Source organism: Engystomops pustulosus, unplaced genomic scaffold, assembly GCF_040894005.1.
Source record: "Engystomops pustulosus unplaced genomic scaffold, aEngPut4.maternal MAT_SCAFFOLD_713, whole genome shotgun sequence".
Taxonomy (NCBI): domain Eukaryota; kingdom Metazoa; phylum Chordata; class Amphibia; order Anura; family Leptodactylidae; genus Engystomops; species Engystomops pustulosus.
Window position 1 is genome coordinate 1 of NW_027285592.1, and position 23,239 is coordinate 23,239.

The 23,239-nt window shown below is 61.3% G+C and overlaps 1 protein-coding gene across 1 annotated transcript in view; it reads right to left on the reverse strand.

Moving 5' to 3' along the window:
* Positions 1 to 319: 319 nt before the first annotated feature.
* LOC140112355 (phosphatidylinositol 4-phosphate 3-kinase C2 domain-containing subunit alpha-like) overlaps positions 320 to 23,239 on the reverse strand; it is a gene marked incomplete at its 3' end in the record, with an annotated part of 37,151 nt that continues 14,231 nt past the window's right edge. The window contains exons 5-18 of the mRNA XM_072132462.1: positions 22,153 to 22,310; positions 21,201 to 21,321; positions 20,421 to 20,532; positions 11,079 to 11,158; positions 10,580 to 10,643; positions 8,490 to 8,636; positions 5,997 to 6,042; positions 5,727 to 5,928; positions 5,033 to 5,155; positions 4,084 to 4,251; positions 2,840 to 2,954; positions 2,390 to 2,532; positions 1,036 to 1,224; positions 320 to 434 (exon numbers count right to left, since the gene is read on the reverse strand). Of these exons, the coding sequence (XP_071988563.1) occupies positions 320 to 434; positions 1,036 to 1,224; positions 2,390 to 2,532; positions 2,840 to 2,954; positions 4,084 to 4,251; positions 5,033 to 5,155; positions 5,727 to 5,928; positions 5,997 to 6,042; positions 8,490 to 8,636; positions 10,580 to 10,643; positions 11,079 to 11,158; positions 20,421 to 20,532; positions 21,201 to 21,321; positions 22,153 to 22,310 (1,783 nt within the window). The remainder of the gene's footprint in view (positions 435 to 1,035; positions 1,225 to 2,389; positions 2,533 to 2,839; positions 2,955 to 4,083; positions 4,252 to 5,032; positions 5,156 to 5,726; positions 5,929 to 5,996; positions 6,043 to 8,489; positions 8,637 to 10,579; positions 10,644 to 11,078; positions 11,159 to 20,420; positions 20,533 to 21,200; positions 21,322 to 22,152; positions 22,311 to 23,239) is intronic.

A 23,239-nucleotide genomic window follows, 5' to 3' on the forward strand; every position in this document is an offset into this window, starting at 1 on the left:
CGGAGGAGACCGCACACCTCCAGCATCACACACACACACAGAGACAGCGGAGGAGACCGCACACCTCCAGCATCACACACACACACAGAGACAGCGGAGGAGACCGCACACCTCCAGCATCACACACACACAGAGACAGCGGAGGAGACCGCACACCTCCAGCATCACACACACACACAGAGACAGCGGAGGAGACCGCACACCTCCAGCATCACACACACACACAGAGACAGCGGAGGAGACCACACACCCCCAGCATCACACACACACACAGAGACAGCGGAGGAGACCGCACACCTCCAGCATCACACACACACACAGAGACAGCGGAGGAGACCTGCACAAACTGCGGGAGGAGATCCACCAGCTCATCGTCACTCATCCCGTCCTGGATCCAATCCACTGCCGCCGCACGGACAACCTGATCCGCAAACCTGGGGAACCCAACAATACACATCATTGCCCCCTGCCTGTAGAGCCGTGTGATGCCCCGCCCCCTGCCTGTATATCCTGTGTGATGCCCCGCCCCCTGCCTGTAGAGCCTGTGTGATGCCCCGCCCCCTGCCTGTAGAGCCTGTGTGATGCCCCGCCCCCTGCCTGTAGAGCCTGTGTGATGCCCCGCCCCCTGCCTGTATATCCTGTGTGATGCCCCGCCCCCTGCCTGTAGAGCCTGTGTGATGCCCCGCCCCCTGCCTGTAGAGCCTGTGTGATGCCCCGCCCCCTGCCTGTAGAGCCTGTGTGATGCCCCGCCCCCTGCTTGTAGAGCCTGTGTGATGCCCCGCCCCCTGCCTGTAGAGCCTGTGTGATGCCCCGCCCCCTGCCTGTAGAGCCTGTGTGATGCCCCGCCCCCTGCTTGTAGAGCCTGTGTGATGCCCCGCCCCCTGCTTGTAGAGCCTGTGTGATGCCCCGCCCCCTGCATGTAGTGCCTGTGTGATGCCCCGCCCCCTGCCTGTAGAGCCTGTGTGATGCCCCGCCCCCTGCTTGTAGAGCCTGTGTGAGAGGTAGTCACAGCCCCGCCCCCTGTCTATCACTCACCTGGAGTTCAGCAGTTCCAGTGCACACACCGGGGTGAGGGGCGGCCATGAGCGGATCAGGGCGTAGATGTCTCCTAGATAGGCCACCTCCCACTTGGGGGCACAGGACAGGATGGTGGGGAGGCAGTTCTTGTGGCTGTGGCAGTAGTGACGCTTCTCCCACACAAAGGCTTTATCTTCCTTACTAATCCTGAGGACACAGAAGGTCATAGGTCACCTGTACACATGACACCACACAGGGGGTTATAGGTCACCTGTACACATGACACCACACAGGGGGTTATAGGTCACCTGTACACATGACACCACACAGGGGGTTATAGGTCACCTGTACACATGACACCACACAGGGGGTTATAGGTCACCTGTATACATGACACCACACAGGGGGTTATAGGTCACCTGTACACATGACACCACACAGGGGGTTATAGGTCACCTGTACACATGACACCACACAGGGGGTTATAGGTCACCTGTATACATGACACCACACAGGGGGTTATAGGTCACCTGTACACAAGACACCACACAGGGGATTATAGGTCACCTGTGCACATGACACCACACAGGGGGTTATAGGTCACCTGTGCACATGACACCACACAGGGGGTTATAGGTCACCTGTGCACATGACACCACACAGGGGGTTATAGGTCACCTGTGCACATGACACCACACAGGGGGTTATAGGTCACCTGTGCACATGACACTACACAGGGGGTTATAGGTCACCTGTACACATGACACCACACAGGGGGTTATAGGTCACCTGTACACATGACACCACACAGGGGGTTATAGGTCACCTGTACACATGACACCACACAGGGGGTTATAGGTCACCTGTACACATGACACCACACAGGGGGTTATAGGTCACCTGTACACATGACACCACACAGGGGGTTATAGGTTACCTGTACACATGACACCACACAGGGGGTTATAGGTCACCTGTGCACATGACACTACACAGGGGGTTATAGGTCACCTGTACACATGACACCACACAGGGGGTTATAGGTCACCTGTACACATGACACCACACAGGGGGTTATAGGTCACCTGTACACATGACACCACACAGGGGGTTATAGGTCACCTGTGCACATGACACTACACAGGGGGTTATAGGTCACCTGTACACATGACACCACACAGGGGGTTATAGGTCACCTGTATACATGACACCACACAGGGGGTTATAGGTCACCTGTACACATGACACCACACAGGGGGTTATAGGTCACCTGTACACATGACACCACACAGGGGTGAGGCTGGAGGTCGGGTAAGTTATGTCTGCTGTATGTTGTGTGCATATCCCGGGGCGCTCCCCGCACTCCACCTACCCGGATGGCGAGTGCCTGGTGATGAGGGACAGCAGTCGGGTCCTGGCCTCCTTGTCCAGGGTTTCCATACTCAGTGGGGTGATGTTCCCTGTGGCCTCTGGAGCTTTGTACACAATATCAAAGGCAGACGAGGGGAAGTCCACCTTAAAGGGGAAGCAGAGGATTATTTTTTTGCAGCGATGCATTAAATCGTCGCTCCCCGTGTGTAGCATACAAGTAGCCTGGACATGACCATAGGCCCCGCCTCCTCCTGTAACCTCACCCAGACCGGGGGTCCACAGAGGGGTATCCTATACAGCCCGGGGAGGGGTTTGGGAGCTTGCAGACTGAGGAGACATCTGGGAAGCACTTACCTGCACAATGTATGGACATCACCTGACAGTGGGGGTCTATGTTTGTGTCTTTAACCCCTTGCAGGCTCCATGTGTGGTATGAGGGGCTAGAGCGTACCTGCAGCACCAGCTTCTGCATCTGAGGGGTTCTCCGGCCCAGGCTGGCACCTGCCGTGGTGGTAGAGAAGAAGGAGGTCCACAGGGTCAGCAGCCGGGATCCACTGGTCAGGGTCCTGGAGGAGAGAATAATGTGAGCGTGGCACAGAGCACACAGGGAGACGTCACCCCCACCCCACCAGGTTTGTGTCCCTTATGCTTTGATCCACACAGTTTTAGTGCCTGGTCCCATAAAAGGAACCTGTCAGCACATATAGAGCTGGTGCCGGGTCCCCGTGGAGCCCTAGACCTCCTTTCCATCACATCCCCATAAAACTGGTAATTACTTTCCGGTAATTTCACCATCACCAGAGAGAGGGGTCCGGCCCCAGGGACAGGAGACCCTTAAAGCTCTGCGCCTCACTACGCGCCCCGGGAGGTGACCGTCCATCCTTGTAGGAAGATACTTCCCGGGCCAGGATGTTCTATCAGCGTCTGTCAGCTGTATATCACAGCCGGCTCCAAGCGAGCGTCATGCAAGGGTCTTCCCCCTAAGGATCAGACCCCCGTGCCACATACTGGGGGACCCGATCCGGGATGTGTCAGCGCTACAATACATTACTATATACAGCTGTGGTGTACAGGAGGGTATTGGCAGCATTCAGAGCAAACACTGGGGCAAGTGCAAGGTTATATACCGTAAGAAAACAAATAAAATCTCACTTTCCCATAAAAACACTTAAAGGGAACCTGTCAGCACACTTCTCACATACACAGCACGTGACAGGTTCCTGTAGATCCCTAGTAACTTTCTGACCCCCTTTATTTTAGCTAAAAATAGTTTCCCTCACATCCCCATAAAGTCAGAGTTATAAAGTTGCCTGGTATCTAGGGATCTATAGAACGCGTCGAGGGGCGTGTATCAATGTCATGTGACCAGGGTGACATCATCACAGGTCCTTCAGCCTTTTAACATTAGCAAACTGTACCCTATGCACATATCTGACCATATAAAAAAACAACCACAGCAGCCTCCATGGACATGGACTCCTCTCCATGCTGCTGCAGAGGGTTCGGAGGGCTCAGGAGGGCTCGGGCGGCACAGGAGGGCTCGGGCGGGCACAGGAGAGGATCAGGCACAGGAGAGGATCAGGCACAGGAGAGGATCAGGCACAGGAGAGGATCAGGCACACAGGGGCTCAGGCACACAGGGGCTCAGGCACAGGAGGATCCTCCAGAATGTGATCTTACAGAGGGGACAATCACCTTTTGAAGTTAAAAAGGGGGACAGAGGCCTGCCCCAGCATCTCGGGTCCCTTCCTCTGCTTGTTGGAGTCTGGGGATCCCCCGCTATTAGGATTCAATATCCCGTACAAGCGCAGCTGCAGGACGGTCTCCAGGGGGAGCTGCGCCATCGCTATGGGGAAAATAATCCTACAGGGACAAAGGTACAGAAGGGTCACGCAGGATATCCCCAGACCCGCCCTATGTGCACCCCCCCTGCACCCTGTATAACCCTCCCCCCCCCTGCACCCTGTATAACCCTCCCCCCCCCCCCTGCACCCTGTATAACCCTCCCCCCCCCCCTGCACCCTGTATAACCCTCCCCCCCCCCTGCACCCTGTATAACCCTCCCCCCCCCCTGCACCCTGTATAACCCTCCCCCCCCCTGCACCCTGTATAACCCTCCCCCCCCCCTGCACCCTGTATAACCCTCCCCCCCCCCCTGCACCCTGTATAACCCTCCCCCCCCCTGCACCCTGTATAACCCTCCCCCCCCCCCTGCACCCTGTATAACCCTCCCCCCCCCCCCTGCACCCTGTATAACCCTCCCCCCCCCCCTGCACCCTGTATAACCCTCCCCCCCCTGCACCCTGTATAACCCTCCCCCCCCCCTGCACCCTGTATAACCTCCCACCCTGTATAACCCTCCCCCCCCCCCTGCACCCTGTATAACCCTCCCCCCCCCCCTGCACCCTGTATAACCCTCCCCCCCCCCTGCACCCTGTATAACCCTCCCCCCCCCTGCACCCTGTATAACCCTCCCCCCCCCCCTGCACCCTGTATAACCCTCCCCCCCCCCCTGCACCCTGTATAACCCTCCCCCCCCCCTGCACCCTGTATAACCCTCCCCCCCCCCTGCACCCTGTATAACCCTCCCCCCCCCCCGCACACCCTGTATAACCCCCCTGCACCCTATTATTACACTACTTACAGTTCGTCCCATTTCACCAGGTAGAAGAAGCTCTTGTAGGTTCCCACTTTCTTGGACTGGACGGGTGTGAATAAATCTCTCCCATTATACAACAAGGAAGAGACCATGTAATACTTCTCAAAGCTGAAATACAAGGGAAGAGGGGTCACGGGGGGTCACAGGAGGGGCTCTGAGCAAGGAGGGGCAATATCACACACAGCATACAGCCCGCTCCCAGCGAGGGTCCCCCAGACACACCCCCAGCGAGGGTCCTCCAGACACACCCCCAGCCCGCTCCCAGCGAGGGTCCTCCAGACACACCCCCAGCCCGCTCCCAGCAAGGGTCCTCCAGACACACCCCCAGCCCGCTCCCAGCGAGGGTCCTCCAGACACACCCCCAGCCCGCTCCCAGCGAGGGTCCTCCAGACACACCCCCAGCCCGCTCCCAGCGAGGGTCCTCCAGACACACCCCCAGCCCGCTCCCAGCAAGGGTCCTCCAGACACACCCCCAGCCCGCTCCCAGCAAGGGTCCTCCAGACACACCCCCAGCCCGCTCCCAGCGAGGGTCCTCCAGACACACCCCCAGCCAGCTCCCAGCAAGGGTCCTCCAGACACACCCCCAGCCCGCTCCCAGCAAGGGTCCTCCAGACACACCCCCAGCCCGCTCCCAGCGAGGGTCCTCCAGCCGGCTCTGGAGGGGCAGACATCGCCTCACCTGGAGACCCATCCTGTGGGGACGCCATGGACTGCGAATATGGTGAAGTGGAGATGGTCTGCAGCGCTGCGGGCTTCTTTCAGGGGTCTGCTGGGGTCCGCTGCGGGGATGCAGGAGGTGAGATGCAGCTGCAGCAGCTTGTGTACAGCAGTGGTGAGCTGACTCAGACTCTCCTGCAGGGGGCTGTCCTGTCCTGGAGACCCTACAAGTACATCACTAGGTGTCATACATTCTCCTATAGTGTCCCAGATCAGTAGGACCGATACTCACCATCTGGAGGCAGCGGCTGATGTCCTGCTGGAGGACTGGAGGGACCCTAAGAACAGAGCACAGGGTCAGCGAGCGGCTAACCAACAGAGCACGGGGTCAGCGAGCGGCTAACAACAGAGCACGGGGTCAGCGAGCGGCTAACAACAGAGCACGGGGTCAGCGAGCGGCTAACAACAGAGCACGGGGTCAGCGAGCGGCTAACAACAGAGCACGGGGTCAGCGAGCGGCTAACAACAGAGCACGGGGTCAGCGAGCGGCTAACAACAGAGCACGGGGTCAGCGAGCGGCTAACAACAGAGCACGGGGTCAGCGAGCGGCTAACAACAGAGCACGGGGTCAGCGAGCGGCTAACAACAGAGCACGGGGTCAGCGAGCGGCTAACAACAGAGCACGGGGTCAGCGAGCGGCTAACAACAGAGCACGGGGTCAGCGAGCGGCTAACAACAGAGCACGGGGTCAGCGAGCGGCTAACAACAGAGCACGGGGTCAGCGAGCGGCTAACAACAGAGCACGGGGTCAGCGAGCGGCTAACAACAGAGCACGGGGTCAGCGAGCGGCTAACAACAGAGCACGGGGTCAGCGAGCGGCTAACAACAGAGCACGGGGTCAGCGAGCGGCTAACAACAGAGCACGGGGTCAGCGAGCGGCTAACAACAGAGCACGGGGTCAGCGAGCGGCTAACAACAGAGCACGGGGTCAGCGAGCGGCTAACAACAGAGCACGGGGTCAGCGAGCGGCTAACAACAGAGCACGGGGTCAGCGAGCGGCTAACAACAGAGCACGGGGTCAGCGAGCGGCTAACAACAGAGCACGGGGTCAGCGAGCGGCTAACAACAGAGCACGGGGTCAGCGAGCGGCTAACAACAGAGCACGGGGTCAGCGAGCGGCTAACAACAGAGCACGGGGTCAGCGAGCGGCTAACAACAGAGCACGGGGTCAGCGAGCGGCTAACAACAGAGCACGGGGTCAGCGAGCGGCTAACAACAGAGCACGGGGTCAGCGAGCGGCTAACAACAGAGCACGGGGTCAGCGAGCGGCTAACAACAGAGCACGGGGTCAGCGAGCGGCTAACAACAGAGCACGGGGTCAGCGAGCGGCTAACAACAGAGCACGGGGTCAGCGAGCGGCTAACAACAGAGCACGGGGTCAGCGAGCGGCTAACAACAGAGCACGGGGTCAGCGAGCGGCTAACAACAGAGCACGGGGTCAGCGAGCGGCTAACAACAGAGCACGGGGTCAGCGAGCGGCTAACAACAGAGCACGGGGTCAGCGAGCGGCTAACAACAGAGCACGGGGTCAGCGAGCGGCTAACAACAGAGCACGGGGTCAGCGAGCGGCTAACAACAGAGCACGGGGTCAGCGAGCGGCTAACAACAGAGCACGGGGTCAGCGAGCGGCTAACAACAGAGCACGGGGTCAGCGAGCGGCTAACAACAGAGCACGGGGTCAGCGAGCGGCTAACAACAGAGCACGGGGTCAGCGAGCGGCTAACAACAGAGCACGGGGTCAGCGAGCGGCTAACAACAGAGCACGGGGTCAGCGAGCGGCTAACAACAGAGCACGGGGTCAGCGAGCGGCTAACAACAGAGCACGGGGTCAGCGAGCGGCTAACAACAGAGCACGGGGTCAGCGAGCGGCTAACAACAGAGCACGGGGTCAGCGAGCGGCTAACAACAGAGCACGGGGTCAGCGAGCGGCTAACAACAGAGCACGGGGTCAGCGAGCGGCTAACAACAGAGCACGGGGTCAGCGAGCGGCTAACAACAGAGCACGGGGTCAGCGAGCGGCTAACAACAGAGCACGGGGTCAGCGAGCGGCTAACAACAGAGCACGGGGTCAGCGAGCGGCTAACAACAGAGCACGGGGTCAGCGAGCGGCTAACAACAGAGCACGGGGTCAGCGAGCGGCTAACAACAGAGCACGGGGTCAGCGAGCGGCTAACAACAGAGCACGGGGTCAGCGAGCGGCTAACAACAGAGCACGGGGTCAGCGAGCGGCTAACAACAGAGCACGGGGTCAGCGAGCGGCTAACAACAGAGCACGGGGTCAGCGAGCGGCTAACAACAGAGCACGGGGTCAGCGAGCGGCTAACAACAGAGCACGGGGTCAGCGAGCGGCTAACAACAGAGCACGGGGTCAGCGAGCGGCTAACAACAGAGCACGGGGTCAGCGAGCGGCTAACAACAGAGCACGGGGTCAGCGAGCGGCTAACAACAGAGCACGGGGTCAGCGAGCGGCTAACAACAGAGCACGGGGTCAGCGAGCGGCTAACAACAGAGCACGGGGTCAGCGAGCGGCTAACAACAGAGCACGGGGTCAGCGAGCGGCTAACAACAGAGCACGGGGTCAGCGAGCGGCTAACAACAGAGCACGGGGTCAGCGAGCGGCTAACAACAGAGCACGGGGTCAGAGAGCGGCTAACAACAGAGCACGGGGTCAGAGAGCGCCCCCATCACCAGCGCAGAGTCAGCGCTGAGCAGCAGCACCCCTCACCTCCACGCTGCGGCTGCGTGGCAGGTTCACAGCTCTGCGCAGCTTCTTCACACTTTCCGTGATGTCCGGGATCTCCACACTGTCCGCTGTCCGGCAGATGCTGCGCACCACTTTAATGACCTGATCAGCAGTTCTGTAAGGGTTACTCTGCCAACGACAAGGGAGAGACATTTACAGGTAATAGCACCGCAGCCCGGGGAGTCACCCAGAGGAGGGAGGAGCCGCAACCCGGGGTGTCCCCCAGAGTACAGGTGCGCCGCAACCCGGGGAGTCCCCCAGAGTACAGGTGCGCCGCAGCCCGGGAAGTCCCCCAGAGTACAGGTGCGCCGCAGCCCGGGGAGTCCCCCAGAGTACAGGTGCGCCGCAGCCCGGGGAGTCCCCCAGAGTACAGGTGCGCCGCAGCCCGGGGAGTCCCCCAGAGTACAGGTGCGCCGCAGCCCAGGAAGTCCCCCAGAGTACAGGTGCGCCGCAGCCCGGGGAGTCCCCCAGAGTACAGGTGCGCCGCAGCCCGGGGAGTCCCCCAGAGTACAGGTGCGCCGCAGCCCGTGGAGTCCCCCAGAGTACAGGTGCGCCGCAGCCCGTGGAGTCCCCCAGAGGACAGGTGCGCCGCAGCCCGTGGAGTCCCCCAGAGGACAGGTGCGCCGCAGCCCGGGGAGTCCCCCAGAGTACAGGTGCGCCGCAGCCCGGGGAGTCCCCCAGAGTACAGGTGCGCCGCAGCCCGGGGAGTCCCCCAGAGTACAGGTGCGCCGCAGCCCGGGGAGTCCCCCAGAGTACAGGTGCGCCGCAGCCCGGGGAGTCCCCCAGAGTACAGGTGCGCCGCAGCCCGGGGAGTCCCCCAGAGTACAGGTGCGCCGCAGCCCGGGGAGTCCCCCAGAGGACAGGTGCGCCGCAGCCCGGGGAGTCCCCCAGAGGACAGGTGCGCCGCAGCCCGGGGAGTCCCCCAGAGTACAGGTGCGCCGCAGCCCGGGGAGTCCCCCAGAGGACAGGTGCGCCGCAGCCCGGGGAGTCCCCCAGAGTACAGGTGCGCCGCAGCCCGGGGAGTCCCCCAGAGTACAGGTGCGCCGCAGCCCGGGGAGTCCCCCAGAGTACAGGTGCGCCGCAGCCCGGGGAGTCCCCCAGAGTACAGGTGCACAGCAGCCCGGGAGTCCCCCAGAGTACAGGTGCGCCGCAGCCCGGGGAGTCCCCCAGAGTACAGGTGCGCCGCAGCCCGGGGAGTCCCCCAGAGGACAGGTGCACAGCAGCCCGGGAGTCCCCCAGAGGACAGGTGCGCCGCAGCCCGGGGAGTCCCCCAGAGTACAGGTGCGCCGCAGACCGGGGAGTCCCCCAGAGGACAGGTGCGCCGCAGCACGGGGAGTCCCCCAGAGGACAGGTGCGCCGCAGCCCGGGGAGTCCCCCAGAGTACAGGTGCACAGCAGCCCGGGAGTCCCCCAGAGTACAGGTGCACAGCAGCCCGGGGAGTCCCCCAGAGGACAGGTGCACAGCAGCCCGGGAGTCCCCCAGAGTACAGGTGCACAGCAGCCCGGGAGTCCCCCAGAGTACAGGTGCGCCGCAGCCCGGGGAGTCCCCCAGAGGACAGGTGCGCCGCAGCCCGGGGAGTCCCCCAGAGGACAGGTGCGCCGCAGCCCGGGGAGTCCCCCAGAGTACAGGTGCGCCGCAGCCCGGGGAGTCCCCCAGAGTACAGGTGCGCCGCAGCCCGGGGAGTCCCCCAGAGTACAGGTGCGCCGCAGCCCGGGGAGTCCCCCAGAGTACAGGTGCACAGCAGCCCGGGAGTCCCCCAGAGTACAGGTGCACAGCAGCCCGGGAGTCCCCCAGAGTACAGGTGCACAGCAGCCCGGGAGTCCCCCAGAGTACAGGTGCACAGCAGCCCCGGGAGTCCCCCAGAGTACAGGTGCGCCGCAGCCCCGGGAGTCCCCCAGAGGACAGGTGCGCCGCAGCCCGGGGAGTCCCCCAGAGGACAGGTGCGCCGCAGCCCGGGGAGTCCCCCAGAGGACAGGTGCGCCGCAGCCCGGGGAGTCCCCCAGAGTACAGGTGCGCCGGGGAGTTACCCAGAGGACCGGCACAATGCCTGGGGGGGTCACTCCTCTTCTCACCTCATTCTTTAGGCAGGTGCTGACTTGCTCATAGAAGGCGTCAAGTAATTCTTCAATGTTTTGTCTGTGAAATCAAATGAGACCCCCAAATATTACACAGAGACCCCCAAATATTACACAGGGACCCCCAAATATTACACAGAGCCCCACAAATATTACACAGGGACCCCCAAATATTACACAGAGATCCCCAAATATTACACAGAGACCCCCAAATATTACACAGAGATCCCCAAATATTACACAGGGACCCCCAAATATTACACAGAGACCCCCAAATATTACACAGAGATCCCCAAATATTACACAGAGACCCCCAAATATTACACAGAGATCCCCAAATATTACACAGGGACCCCCAAATATTACACAGAGACCCCCAAATATTACACAGAGACGAGACTCTACTACACACAAGGTAAGTGACACGAGGTAAGTGGGGGGGGGGGGGGGTGACATGAGGTAAGTGAGGGTGGGGGTGGGGGGGGGGTCACATTACCGTGTTATGGGCTCTTTGAATGGACGATCCAGCAGGGCCAGGTGTCTGTGCAGCTCCACGGGCGTCTCATCATCTTCAGCCTGAGGAGCACAGCACATATATACATGACCCGAGTGTGACCCCGCCTCCTCCTATACACCGTGTACCCCCTCCTCCTATACACCGTGTACCCCCCTCCTCCTATACACCGTGTACCCCCCCTCCTCCTATACACCGTGTACCCCCCCTCCTCCTATACACCGTGTACCCCCCTCCTCCTATACACCGTGTACCCCCCCTCCTCCTATACACCATGTACCCTCCTCCTCCTCCTATACACCGTGTACCCCCCTCCTCCTCCTATACACCATGTACCCTCCTCCTCCTCCTATACACCGTGTACCCCCCTCCTCCTATACACCGTGTACCCCCTCCTCCTATACACCGTGTACCCCCCTCCTCCTATACACCGTGTACCCCCTCCTCCTATACACCGTGTACCCCCCTCCTCCTATACACCGTGTACCCCCCCTCCTATACACCGTGTACCCCCCTCCTCCTATACACCGTGTACCCCCCTCCTCCTATACACCGTGTACCCCCCCTCCTCCTCCTATACACCATGTACCCTCCTCCTCCTCCTATACACCGTGTACCCCCCCTCCTATACACCGTGTACCCCCCCTCCTATACACCGTGTACCCTCCTCCTCCTATACACCGTGTACCCCCCCTCCTATACACCGTGTACCCTCCTCCTCCTATACACCGTGTACCCTCCTCCTCCTATACACCGTGTACCCCCCTCCTCCTCCTCCTATACACCGTGTACCCCCCCTCCTATACACCGTGTACCCCCCCTCCTCCTCCTATACACCATGTACCCCCCTCCTCCTCCTATACACCGTGTACCCCCCCTCCTCCTATACACCGTGTACCCCCCCTCCTCCTATACACCGTGTACCCCCCTCCTCCTATACACCGTGTACCCCCCCTCCTATACACCGTGTACCCTCCTCCTCCTATACACCGTGTACCCCCCTCCTATACACCGTGTACCCCCCTCCTCCTATACACCGTGTACCCCCCTCCTCCTATACACCGTGTACCCCCCTCCTCCTATACACCGTGTACCCCCCTCCTCCTATACACCGTGTACCCCCCTCCTCCTATACACCGTGTACCCCCCCTCCTCCTCCTATACACCGTGTACCCCCCTCCTCCTATATACCGTGTACCCCCCTCCTCCTATACACCGTGTACCCCCCTCCTCCTATACACCGTGTACCCCCCCTCCTCCTCCTATACACCGCGTACCCCCCTCCTCCTATACACCGTGTACCCCCCCTCCTATACACCGTGTACCCCCCTCCTCCTATACACCGTGTACCCCCCTCCTCCTATACACCGTGTACCCCCCTCCTCCTATACACCGTGTACCCCCCTCCTATACACCGTGTACCCCCCTCCTATACACCGTGTACCCCCCCTCCTCCTATACACCGTGTACCCCCCTCCTCCTATACACCGTGTACCCCCCTCCTCCTCCTATACACCATGTACCCCCCTCCTCCTATACACCGTGTACCCCCCTCCTCCTATACACCGTGTACCCCCCTCCTCCTATACACCGTGTACCCTCCTCCTCCTCCTATACACCATGTACCCCCCTCCTCCTCCTCCTATACACCATGTACCCCCCCTCCTCCTATACACCGTGTACCCCCCTCCTCCTATACACCGTGTACCCCCCTCCTCCTATACACAGTGTACCCCCCCTCCTCCTATACACCGTGTACCCCCCTCCTCCTATACACCGTGTACCCCCCTCCTCCTATACACCGTGTACCCCCCTCCTCCTATACACCGTGTACCCCCCTCCTCCTATACACCGTGTACCCCCCTCCTCCTATACACCGTGTACCCCCCTCCTCCTATACACCGTGTACCCCCCTCCTCCTATACACCGTGTACCCCCCTCCTCCTATACACCGTGTACCCCCCTCCTCCTATACACCGTGTACCCCCCTCCTCCTATACACCGTGTACTCCCCCTCCTCCTATACACCGTGTACCCCCCTCCTCCTATACACCGTGTACCCCCCTCCTCCTATACACCGTGTACCCCCCTCCTCCTATACACCGTGTACCCCCCCTCCTCCTATACACCGTGTACCCCCCTCCTCCTATACACCGTGTACCCCCCTCCTCCTATACACCGTGTACCCCCCCTCCTATACACCGTGTACCCCCCTCCTCCTATATACCGTGTACCCCCCTCCTCCTATACACCATGTACCCCACCTCCTCCTCCTATACACCATGTACCCCACCTCCTCCTCCTATACACCATGTACCCCACCTCCTCCTCCTATACACCATGTACCCCACCTCCTCCTATACACCGTGTACCCCCCTCCTCCTATACACCGTGTACCCCCCTCCTCCTATACACCATGTACCCCCCCTCCTATACACCGTGTACCCCCCTCCTCCTATATACCGTGTACCCCCCTCCTCCTATACACCATGTACCCCCCCTCCTCCTCCTATACACCATGTACCCCACCTCCTCCTCCTATACACCATGTACCCCACCTCCTCCTCCTATACACCATGTACCCCACCTCCTCCTCCTATACACCATGTACCCCCCTCCTCCTCCTCCTATACACCGTGTACCCCCCTCCTCCTATACACAGTGTACCCCCCTCCTCCTATACACAGTGTACCCCCCTCCTCCTATACACCGTGTACCCTCCTCCTCCTATACACCGTGTACCCCCTCCTCCTATACATCGTGTACCCCCCTCCTCCTATACACCGTGTACCCTCCTCCTCCTATACACCGTGTACCCCCTCCTCCTATACACCGTGTACCCCCCTCCTCCTATACACCGTGTACCCCCCTCCTCCTATACACCGTGTACCCCCCCTCCTCCTATACACCGTGTACCCCCCCTCCTCCTATACACCGTGTACCCCCCCTCCTCCTATACACCGTGTACCCCCCTCCTCCTATACACCGTGTACCCCCCCTCCTCCTATACACCGTGTACCCCCCCTCCTCCTATACACCGTGTACCCCCCTCCTCCTATACACCGTGTACCCCCCTCCTCCTATACACCGTGTACCCCCCCTCCTCCTATACACCGTGTACCCCCCCTCCTCCTATACACCGTGTACCCCCCCTCCTCCTATACACCGTGTACCCCCCCTCCTCCTATACACCGTGTACCCCCCTCCTCCTATACACCGTGTACTCCCCTCCTCCTATACACCGTGTACCCCCCCTCCTCCTATACACCATGTACCCCCCCCTCCTCCTATACACCGTGTACCCCCCCTCCTCCTATACACCGTGTACTCCCCTCCTCCTATACACCGTGTACCCCCCTCCTCCTATACACCGTGTACCCCCCCTCCTCCTCCTATACACCGTGTACCCCCCTCCTCCTCCTCCTATACACCGTGTACCCCCCTCCTCCTATACACCGTGTACCCCCCTCCTCCTATACACCGTGTACCCCCCTCCTCCTATACACCGTGTACCCTCCTCCTCCTATACACCGTGTACCCCCCTCCTCCTATACACCGTGTACCCCCCCTCCTCCTATAAACCGTGTACCCCCCTCCTCCTATACACCATGTACCCCCCCTCCTCCTCCTATACACCATGTACCCCCCTCCTCCTATACACCGTGTACCCCCCTCCTCCTATACACCGTGTACCCCCCCTCCTCCTATACACCGTGTACCCCCCTCCTCCTATACACCGTGTACCCTCCTCCTCCTATACACCGTGTACCCCCCTCCTCCTCCTATACACCGTGTACCCTCCTCCACCTATACACCGTGTACCCTCCTCCACCTATACACCGTGTACCCTCCTCCTCCTATACACCGTGTACCCCCCCTCCTCCTATACACCGTGTACCCCCCTCCTCCTCCTCCTATACACCGTGTACCCCCCCTCCTATACACCGTGTACCCCCCTCCTCCTATACACCGTGTACCCCCCTCCTCCTATACACCGTGTACCCCCCTCCTCCTATACACCGTGTACCCCCCTCCTCCTATACACCGTGTACCCTCCTCCTCCTATACACCGTGTACCCCCCCTCCTCCTCCTATACACCATGTACCCCCCCTCCTCCTCCTATACACCGTGTACCCCCCCTCCTCCTCCTATACACCGTGTACCCCCCTCCTCCTATACACCGTGTACCCCCCCTCCTCCTATACACCGTGTACCCCCCTCCTCCTATACACCGTGTACCCCCCTCCTCCTATACACCGTGTACCCTCCTCCTCCTATACACCGTGTACCCCCCTCCTCCTCCTATACACCGTGTACCCTCCTCCACCTATACACCGTGTACCCTCCTCCTCCTATACACCGTGTACCCCCCCTCCTATACACCATGTACCCTCCTCCTCCTATACACCGTGTACCCCCCTCCTCCTCCTATACACCGTGTACCCCCCCTCCTCCTATAAACCGTGTACCCACCTCCTCCTATACACCGTGTACCCACCTCCTCCTCCTATACACCGTGTACCCCCCTCCTCCTATACACCGTGTACCCTCCTCCTCCTATACACCGTGTACCCCCCTCCTCCTCCTATACACCGTGTACCCCCCTCCTCCTATACACCGTGTACCCCCCGCTCATCCTATACACCGTGTACCCCCCTCCTCCTATACACCGTGTACCCCCCTCCTCCTATACACCATGTACCCCCCCTCCTCCTCCTATACACCATGTACCCCCCTCCTCCTATACACCATGTACCCTCCTCCTCCTCCTATACACTGTGTACCCCCCTCCTCCTATACACCGTGTACCCCCCCTCCTCCTCCTATACACCATGTACCCCCCTCCTCCTATACACCGTGTACCCCCCTCCTCCTATACACCGTGTACCCTCCTCCTCCTATACACCGTGTACCCCCTCCTCCTATATACCGTGTACCCCCCTCCTCCTATACACCGTGTACCCTCCTCCACCTATACACCGTGTACCCCCCTCCTCCTATACACCGTGTACCCTCCTCCACCTATACACCGTGTACCCCCCTCCTCCTATACACCGTGTACCCCGCCTCCTCCTATACACCATGTACCCCCCTCCTCCTATACACCATGTACCCCCCTCCTCCTATACACCGTGTACCCCCCTCCTCCTATACACCGTGTACCCCCTCCTCCTATACACCGTGTACCCCCTCCTCCTATACACCATGTACCCCCCTCCTCCTATACACCGTGTACCCCCCTCCTCCTATACACCGTGTACCCCCCTCCTCCTATACACCGTGTACCCCCTCCTCCTATATACCGTGTACCCCCCTCCTCCTATATACCGTGTACCCCCCTCCTCCTATACACCGTGTACCCCCTCCTCCTATACACCGTGTACCCCCCCTCCTCCTATACACCGTGTACCCCCCCTCCTCCTATACACCGTGTACCCCCCCTCCTCCTATACACCGTGTACCCCCCCCTCCTCCTATACACCGTGTACCCCCTCCTCCTATACACCGTGTACCCCCCTCCTCCTATACACCGTGTACCCCCCTCCTCCTATACACCGTGTACCCCCCTCCTCCTATACACCGTGTACCCCCCTCCTCCTATACACCGTGTACCCCCCTCCTCCTATACACCGTGTACCCCCCTCCTCCTATACACCGTGTACCCCCCTCCTCCTATACACCGTGTACCCCCCTCCTCCTATACACCGTGTACCCCCCCTCCTCCTATACACCGTGTACCCCCCTCCTCCTATACACCGTGTACCCCCCTCCTCCTATACACCGTGTACCCCCCCTCCTATACACCGTGTACCCCCCTCCTCCTATACACCGTGTACCCCCCTCCTCCTATACACCGTGTACCCCCCCTCCTCCTATACACCGTGTACCCCCCCTCCTCCTATACACCGTGTACCCCCCTCCTCCTCCTCCTATACACCATGTACCCCCCCTCCTCCTATACACCATGTACCCCCCCTCCTCCTATACACCGTGTACCCCCCTCCTCCTATACACCGTGTACCCCCCCTCCTATACACCGTGTACCCCCCTCCTCCTATACACCGTGTACCCCCCTCCTCCTATACACCGTGTACCCCCCTCCTCCTATACACCGTGTACCCCCCTCCTCCTATACACCGTGTACCCCCCTCCTCCTATACACCGTGTACCCCCCTCCTCCTCCTCCTATACACCGTGTACCCCCCTCCTCCTATACACCGTGTACCCCCCTCCTCCTATACACCATGTACCCCCCCTCCTCCTCCTATACACCGTGTACCCCCCCTCCTCCTATACACCGTGTACCCCCCTCCTCCTATACACCATGTACCCCCCTCCTCCTCCTCCTATACACCGTGTACCCCCCCTCCTCCTATACACCGTGTACCCCCTTCCTCCTATACACCGTGTACCCCCCTCCTCCTCCTCCTATACACCGTGTACCCCCCTCCTCCTATACACCGTGTACCCCCCTCCTCCTATACACCGTGTACCCCCCTCCTCCTATACACCGTGTACCCCCCTCCTCCTATACACCGTGTACCCCCCTCCTCCTATACACCGTGTACCCCCCCTCCTCCTATACACCGTGTACCCCCCTCCTCCTATACACCGTGTACCCCCCTCCTCCTATACACCGTGTACCCCCCCTCCTATACACCGTGTACCCCCCTCCTCCTATACACCGTGTACCCCCCTCCTCCTATACACCGTGTACCCCCCCTCCTCCTATACACCGTGTACCCCCCCTCCTCCTATACACCGTGTACCCCCCTCCTCCTCCTCCTATACACCATGTACCCCCCCTCCTCCTATACACCATGTACCCCCCTCCTCCTATACACCGTGTACCCCCCTCCTCCTATACACCGTGTACCCCCCCTCCTATACACCGTGTACCCCCCTCCTCCTATACACCGTGTACCCCCCTCCTCCTATACACCGTGTACCCCCCTCCTCCTATACACCGTGTACCCCCCTCCTCCTATACACCGTGTACCCCCCTCCTCCTATACACCGTGTACCCCCCTCCTCCTCCTCCTATACACCGTGTACCCCCCTCCTCCTATACACCGTGTACCCCCCTCCTCCTATACACCATGTACCCCCCCTCCTCCTCCTATACACCGTGTACCCCCCTCCTCCTATACACCGTGTACCCCCCTCCTCCTATACACCATGTACCCCCCTCCTCCTCCTCCTATACACCATGTACCCCCCCTCCTCCTATACACCGTGTACCCCCTTCCTCCTATACACCGTGTACCCCCCTCCTCCTCCTCCTATACACCGTGTACCCCCCTCCTCCTCCTCCTATACACCGTGTACCCCCCTCCTCCTATACACCGTGTACCCCCCTCCTCCTATACACCATGTACCCCCCTCCTCCTCCTCCTATACACCGTGTACCCCCCCTCCTATACACCGTGTACCCCCCTCCTCCTCCTATACACCATGTACCCCCCCTCCTCCTATACACCGTGTACCCCCCCTCCTCCTATACACCGTGTACCCCCCTCCTCCTATACACCGTGTACCCCCCTCCTCCTCCTCCTATACACCGTGTACCCCCCTCCTCCTATACACCGTGTACCCCCCTCCTCCTATACACCGTGTACCCCCCTCCTCCTATACACCGTGTACCCCCCCTCCTCCTATACACCGTGTACCCCCCTCCTCCTCCTCCTATACACCGTGTACCCCCCTCCTCCTCCTCCTATACACCGTGTACCCCCCTCCTCCTCCTCCTATACACCATGTACCCCCCCTCCTCCTATACACCGTGTACCCCCCCTCCTCCTATACACCGTGTACCCCCCTCCTCCTATACACCGTGTACCCCCCTCCTCCTCCTCCTATACACCGTGTACCCCCCTCCTCCTCCTCCTATACACCGTGTACCCCCCTCCTCCTATACACCGTGTACCCCCCTCCTCCTATACACCGTGTACCCCCCTCCTCCTATACACCATGTACCCCCCTCCTCCTATACACCGTGTACCCCCCTCCTCCTCCTATACACCGTGTACCCCCCTCCTCCTCCTCCTATACACCGTGTACCCCCCTCCTCCTATACACCGTGTACCCCCCTCCTCCTATACACCGTGTACCCCCCTCCTCCTATACACCGTGTACCCCCCTCCTCCTATACACCATGTACTCCCCTCCTCCTATACACCGTGTACCCCCTCCTCCTATACACCGTGTACCCCCCTCCTCCTATACACCGTGTACCCCCCCTCCTCCTATACACCGTGTACCCCCCCTCCTCCTATACACCGTGTACCCCCCTCCTCCTATACACCATGTACCCCCCTCCTCCTATACACCGTGTACCCCCCCTCCTCCTATACACCGTGTACCCTCCCTCCTCCTATACACCGTGTACCCTCCTCCTCCTATACACCGTGTACCCCCCTCCTCCTATACACCATGTACCCCCCTCCTCCTATACACCATGTACCCTCCTCCTCCTCCTATACACTGTGTACCCCCCTCCTCCTATACACCGTGTACCCCCCTCCTCCTCCTATACACCGTGTACCCCCCTCCTCCTCCTATACACCGTGTACCCCCCTCCTCCTATACACTGTGTACCCCCCTCCTCCTATACACCGTGTACCCCCCTCCTCCTATACACCGTGTACCCCCCTCCTCCTATACACCGTGTACCCCCCTCCTCCTATACACCGTGTACCCTCCTCCTCCTATACACCATGTACCCTCCTCCTATACACCATGTACCCTCCTCCTCCTATACACCATGTACCCTCCTCCTCCTCCTATACACCATGTACCCTCCTCCTCCTCCTATACACCATGTACCCCTCCTCCTCCTATACACCATGTACCCCCCCTCCTCCTCCTATACACCGTGTACCCCCCTCCTCCTATACACCATGTACCCTCCTCCTCCTCCTATACACCATGTACCCCCCCTCCTCCTATACACCATGTTCCCCCCCTCCTCCTCCTATACACCATGTACCCCCCCTCCTCCTCCTATACACCGTGTACCCCCCTCCTCCTATACACCATGTACCCTCCTCCTCCTATACACCATGTACCCTCCTCCTCCTCCTATACACCATGTACCCCCCTCCTCCTCCTCCTATACACCGTGTACCCCCCTCCTCCTCCTCCTATACACCATGTACCCCCCCTCCTCCTATACACCATGTACCCCCCTCCTCCTCCTCCTATACACCATGTACCCCCCCTCCTCCTCCTATACACCATGTACCCCCCCTCCTCCTCCTATACACCATGTACCCCCCCTCCTCCTATACACCATGTACCCCCCTCTTGGAGGAGACACTCACGGTACGCGCCAGCGCCCTGCACACGGTGCGGTGACACAGCAGCTGCAGTCTGATCTCCACGTCCCACTTCCGGCACATTTGGATGTACTCATGGCTGCCCAGGCTGTGCTTACTGCAAAGAGGCAAGGGGGAGGCGGTCAGTGCCCAGAGGCAAGGGGGAGGCGGTCAGTGCCCAGAGGCAAGGGGGAGGCGGTCAGTGCCCAGAGGCAAGGGGGAGGCGGTCAGTGCCCAGAGGCAAGGGGGAGGCGGTCAGTGCCCAGAGGCAAGGGGGAGGCGGTCAGTGCCCAGAGGCAAGGGGGAGGCGGTCAGTGCCCAGAGGCAAGGGGGAGGCGGTCAGTGCCCAGAGGCAAGGGGGAGGCGGTCAGTGCCCAGAGGCAAGGGGGAGGCGGTCAGTGCCCAGAGGCAAGGGGGAGGCGGTCAGTGCCCAGAGGCAAGGGGGAGGCGGTCAGTGCCCAGAGGCAAGGGGGAGGCGGTCAGTGCCCAGAGGCAAGGGGGAGGCGGTCAGTGCCCAGAGGCAAGGGGGAGGCGGTCAGTGCCCAGAGGCAAGGGGGAGGCGGTCAGTGCCCAGAGGCAAGGGGGAGGCGGTCAGTGCCCAGAGGCAAGGGGGAGGCGGTCAGTGCCCAGAGGCAAGGGGGAGGCGGTTACTACATACACAGGGATACAGCATGTGAGCAGGGGGCGGTATACTGCAGGTTATGCTGTAGTACCTGCCCCGGGGTCACAGGTCCAGGACATTTGTACATAACAGAGATACAGCAGCACAGACAGGGGGGCACTTACTTCTGGAGCACCTCCTCCTGGCCGCACACCTTCAGGATGTGGCTCTCGATGTCCACCCGGCTCAGGTCATCATGGACCCAGCACAGCGCCTGCATGATGATCAGCTCCACCGGAGAGCTCACTGCAAGAGGAGGAGACGCCACGTCACAGGGAGAACTGCCCCGCCCCAGGGGGATGTCCCGGGGGGAGACGCCGCCGCCCCCGCATCAGGGGGATGTCCCGGGGGGGGGGGGACGCCGCCGCCCCCGCATCAGGGGGATGTCCCGGGGGGAGACGCCGCCGCCCCCGCATCAGGGGGATGTCCCGGGGGGAGACGCCGCCGCCCCCGCATCAGGGGGATGTCCCGGGGGGAGACGCCGCCGCCCCCGCATCAGGGGGATGTCCCGGGGGGAGACGCCGCCGCCCCCGGCTCAGGGGGATGTCCCGGGGGGAGACGCCGCCGCCCCCGCATCAGGGGGATGTCCCGGGGGGAGACGCCGCCGCCCCCGCATCAGGGGGATGTCCCGGGGGGAGACGCCACCGCCCCCGCATCAGGGGGATGTCCCGGGGGGAGACGCCGCTGCCCCCGCATCAGGGGGATGTCCCGGGGGGAGACGCAGCCGCCCCCGCATCAGGGGGATGTCCCGGGGGGAGACGCCGCCGCCCCCGCATCAGGGGGATGTCCCGGGGGGAGACGCCGCTGCCCCCGCCTCAGGGGGATGTCCCGGGGGGAGACGCCGCCGCCCCCGCATCAGGGGGATGTCCCGGGGGGAGACGACGCCGCCCCCGCATCAGGGGGATGTCCCGGGGGGGGAGACGCCGCCGCCCCCGCATCAGGGGGATGTCCCGGGGGGGGGAGACGCCGCCGCCCCCGCATCAGGGGGATGTCCCGGGGGGAGACGCCGCCGCCCCCGCATCAGGGGGATGTCCCGGGGGGAGACGCCGCCCCAGGCCTGGATTTTCCACTACTCACCATCGCAGGTAAATGTCACCGGCTGCTGGAAGCCCTCGATCTCGATGGACACCTTTGCACTGCAGTTCTCGCTGCTCAGCATCCGCGGAGCCATCACTGGGCTCAGCACAAACCCCGGATTAGTCAGAAAGTGGTCAGACGGGAAAAGTCTGCGCACCCTGGAAGATAAAGTGACACACTGTAACAACACCACTGCAGCGATCAGCAATGTAAGGCAGAGGGGTGACCCCCCCTCCTGGGGGTGGGCAGAGGGGTGACCCCCCTCCTGGGGGTGGGCAGAGGGGTGACTCACTGAACTGCTGCTGGTACTTGGTACTATAGGTGCAGTCACCCCTCCATCACCCGCCCTCCTCTGACCTGCAGGCACAGGCTGGTACTGCCTCCCCTATAGGTGCAGTCACCCCTCCATCACCCGCCCTCCTCTGACCTGCAGGCACAGGCTGGTACTGCCTCCCCTATAGGTGCAGTCACCCTCCATCACCCGCCCTCCTCTGACCTGCAGGCACAGGCTGGTACTGCCTCCCCTATAGGTGCAGTCACCCCTCCATCACCCGCCCTCCTCTGACCTGCAGGCACAGGCTGGTACTGACTCTCCTATAGGTGCAGTCACCCCTCCATCACCCGCCCTCCTCTGACCTGCAGGCACAGGCTGGTACTGCCTCCCCTATAGGTGCAGTCACCCCTCCATCACCCGCCCTCCTCTGACCTGCAGGCACAGGCTGGTACTGCCTCCCCTATAGGTGCAGTCACCCTCCATCACCCGCCCTCCTCTGACCTGCAGGTACAGGCTGGTACTGCCTCCCCTATAGGTGCAGTCACCCCTCCATCACCCGCCCTCCTCTGACCTGCAGGCACAGGCTGGTACTGCCTCCCCTATAGGTGCAGTCACCCTCCATCACCCGCCCTCCTCTGACCTGCAGGCACAGGCTGGTACTGCCTCCCCTATAGGTGCAGTCACCCTCCATCACCCGCCCTCCTCTGACCTGCGGGCACAGGCTGGTACTGCCTCCCCTATAGGTGCAGTCACCCCTCCATCACCCGCCCTCCTCTGACCTGCAGGCACAGGCTGGTACTGCCTCCCCTATAG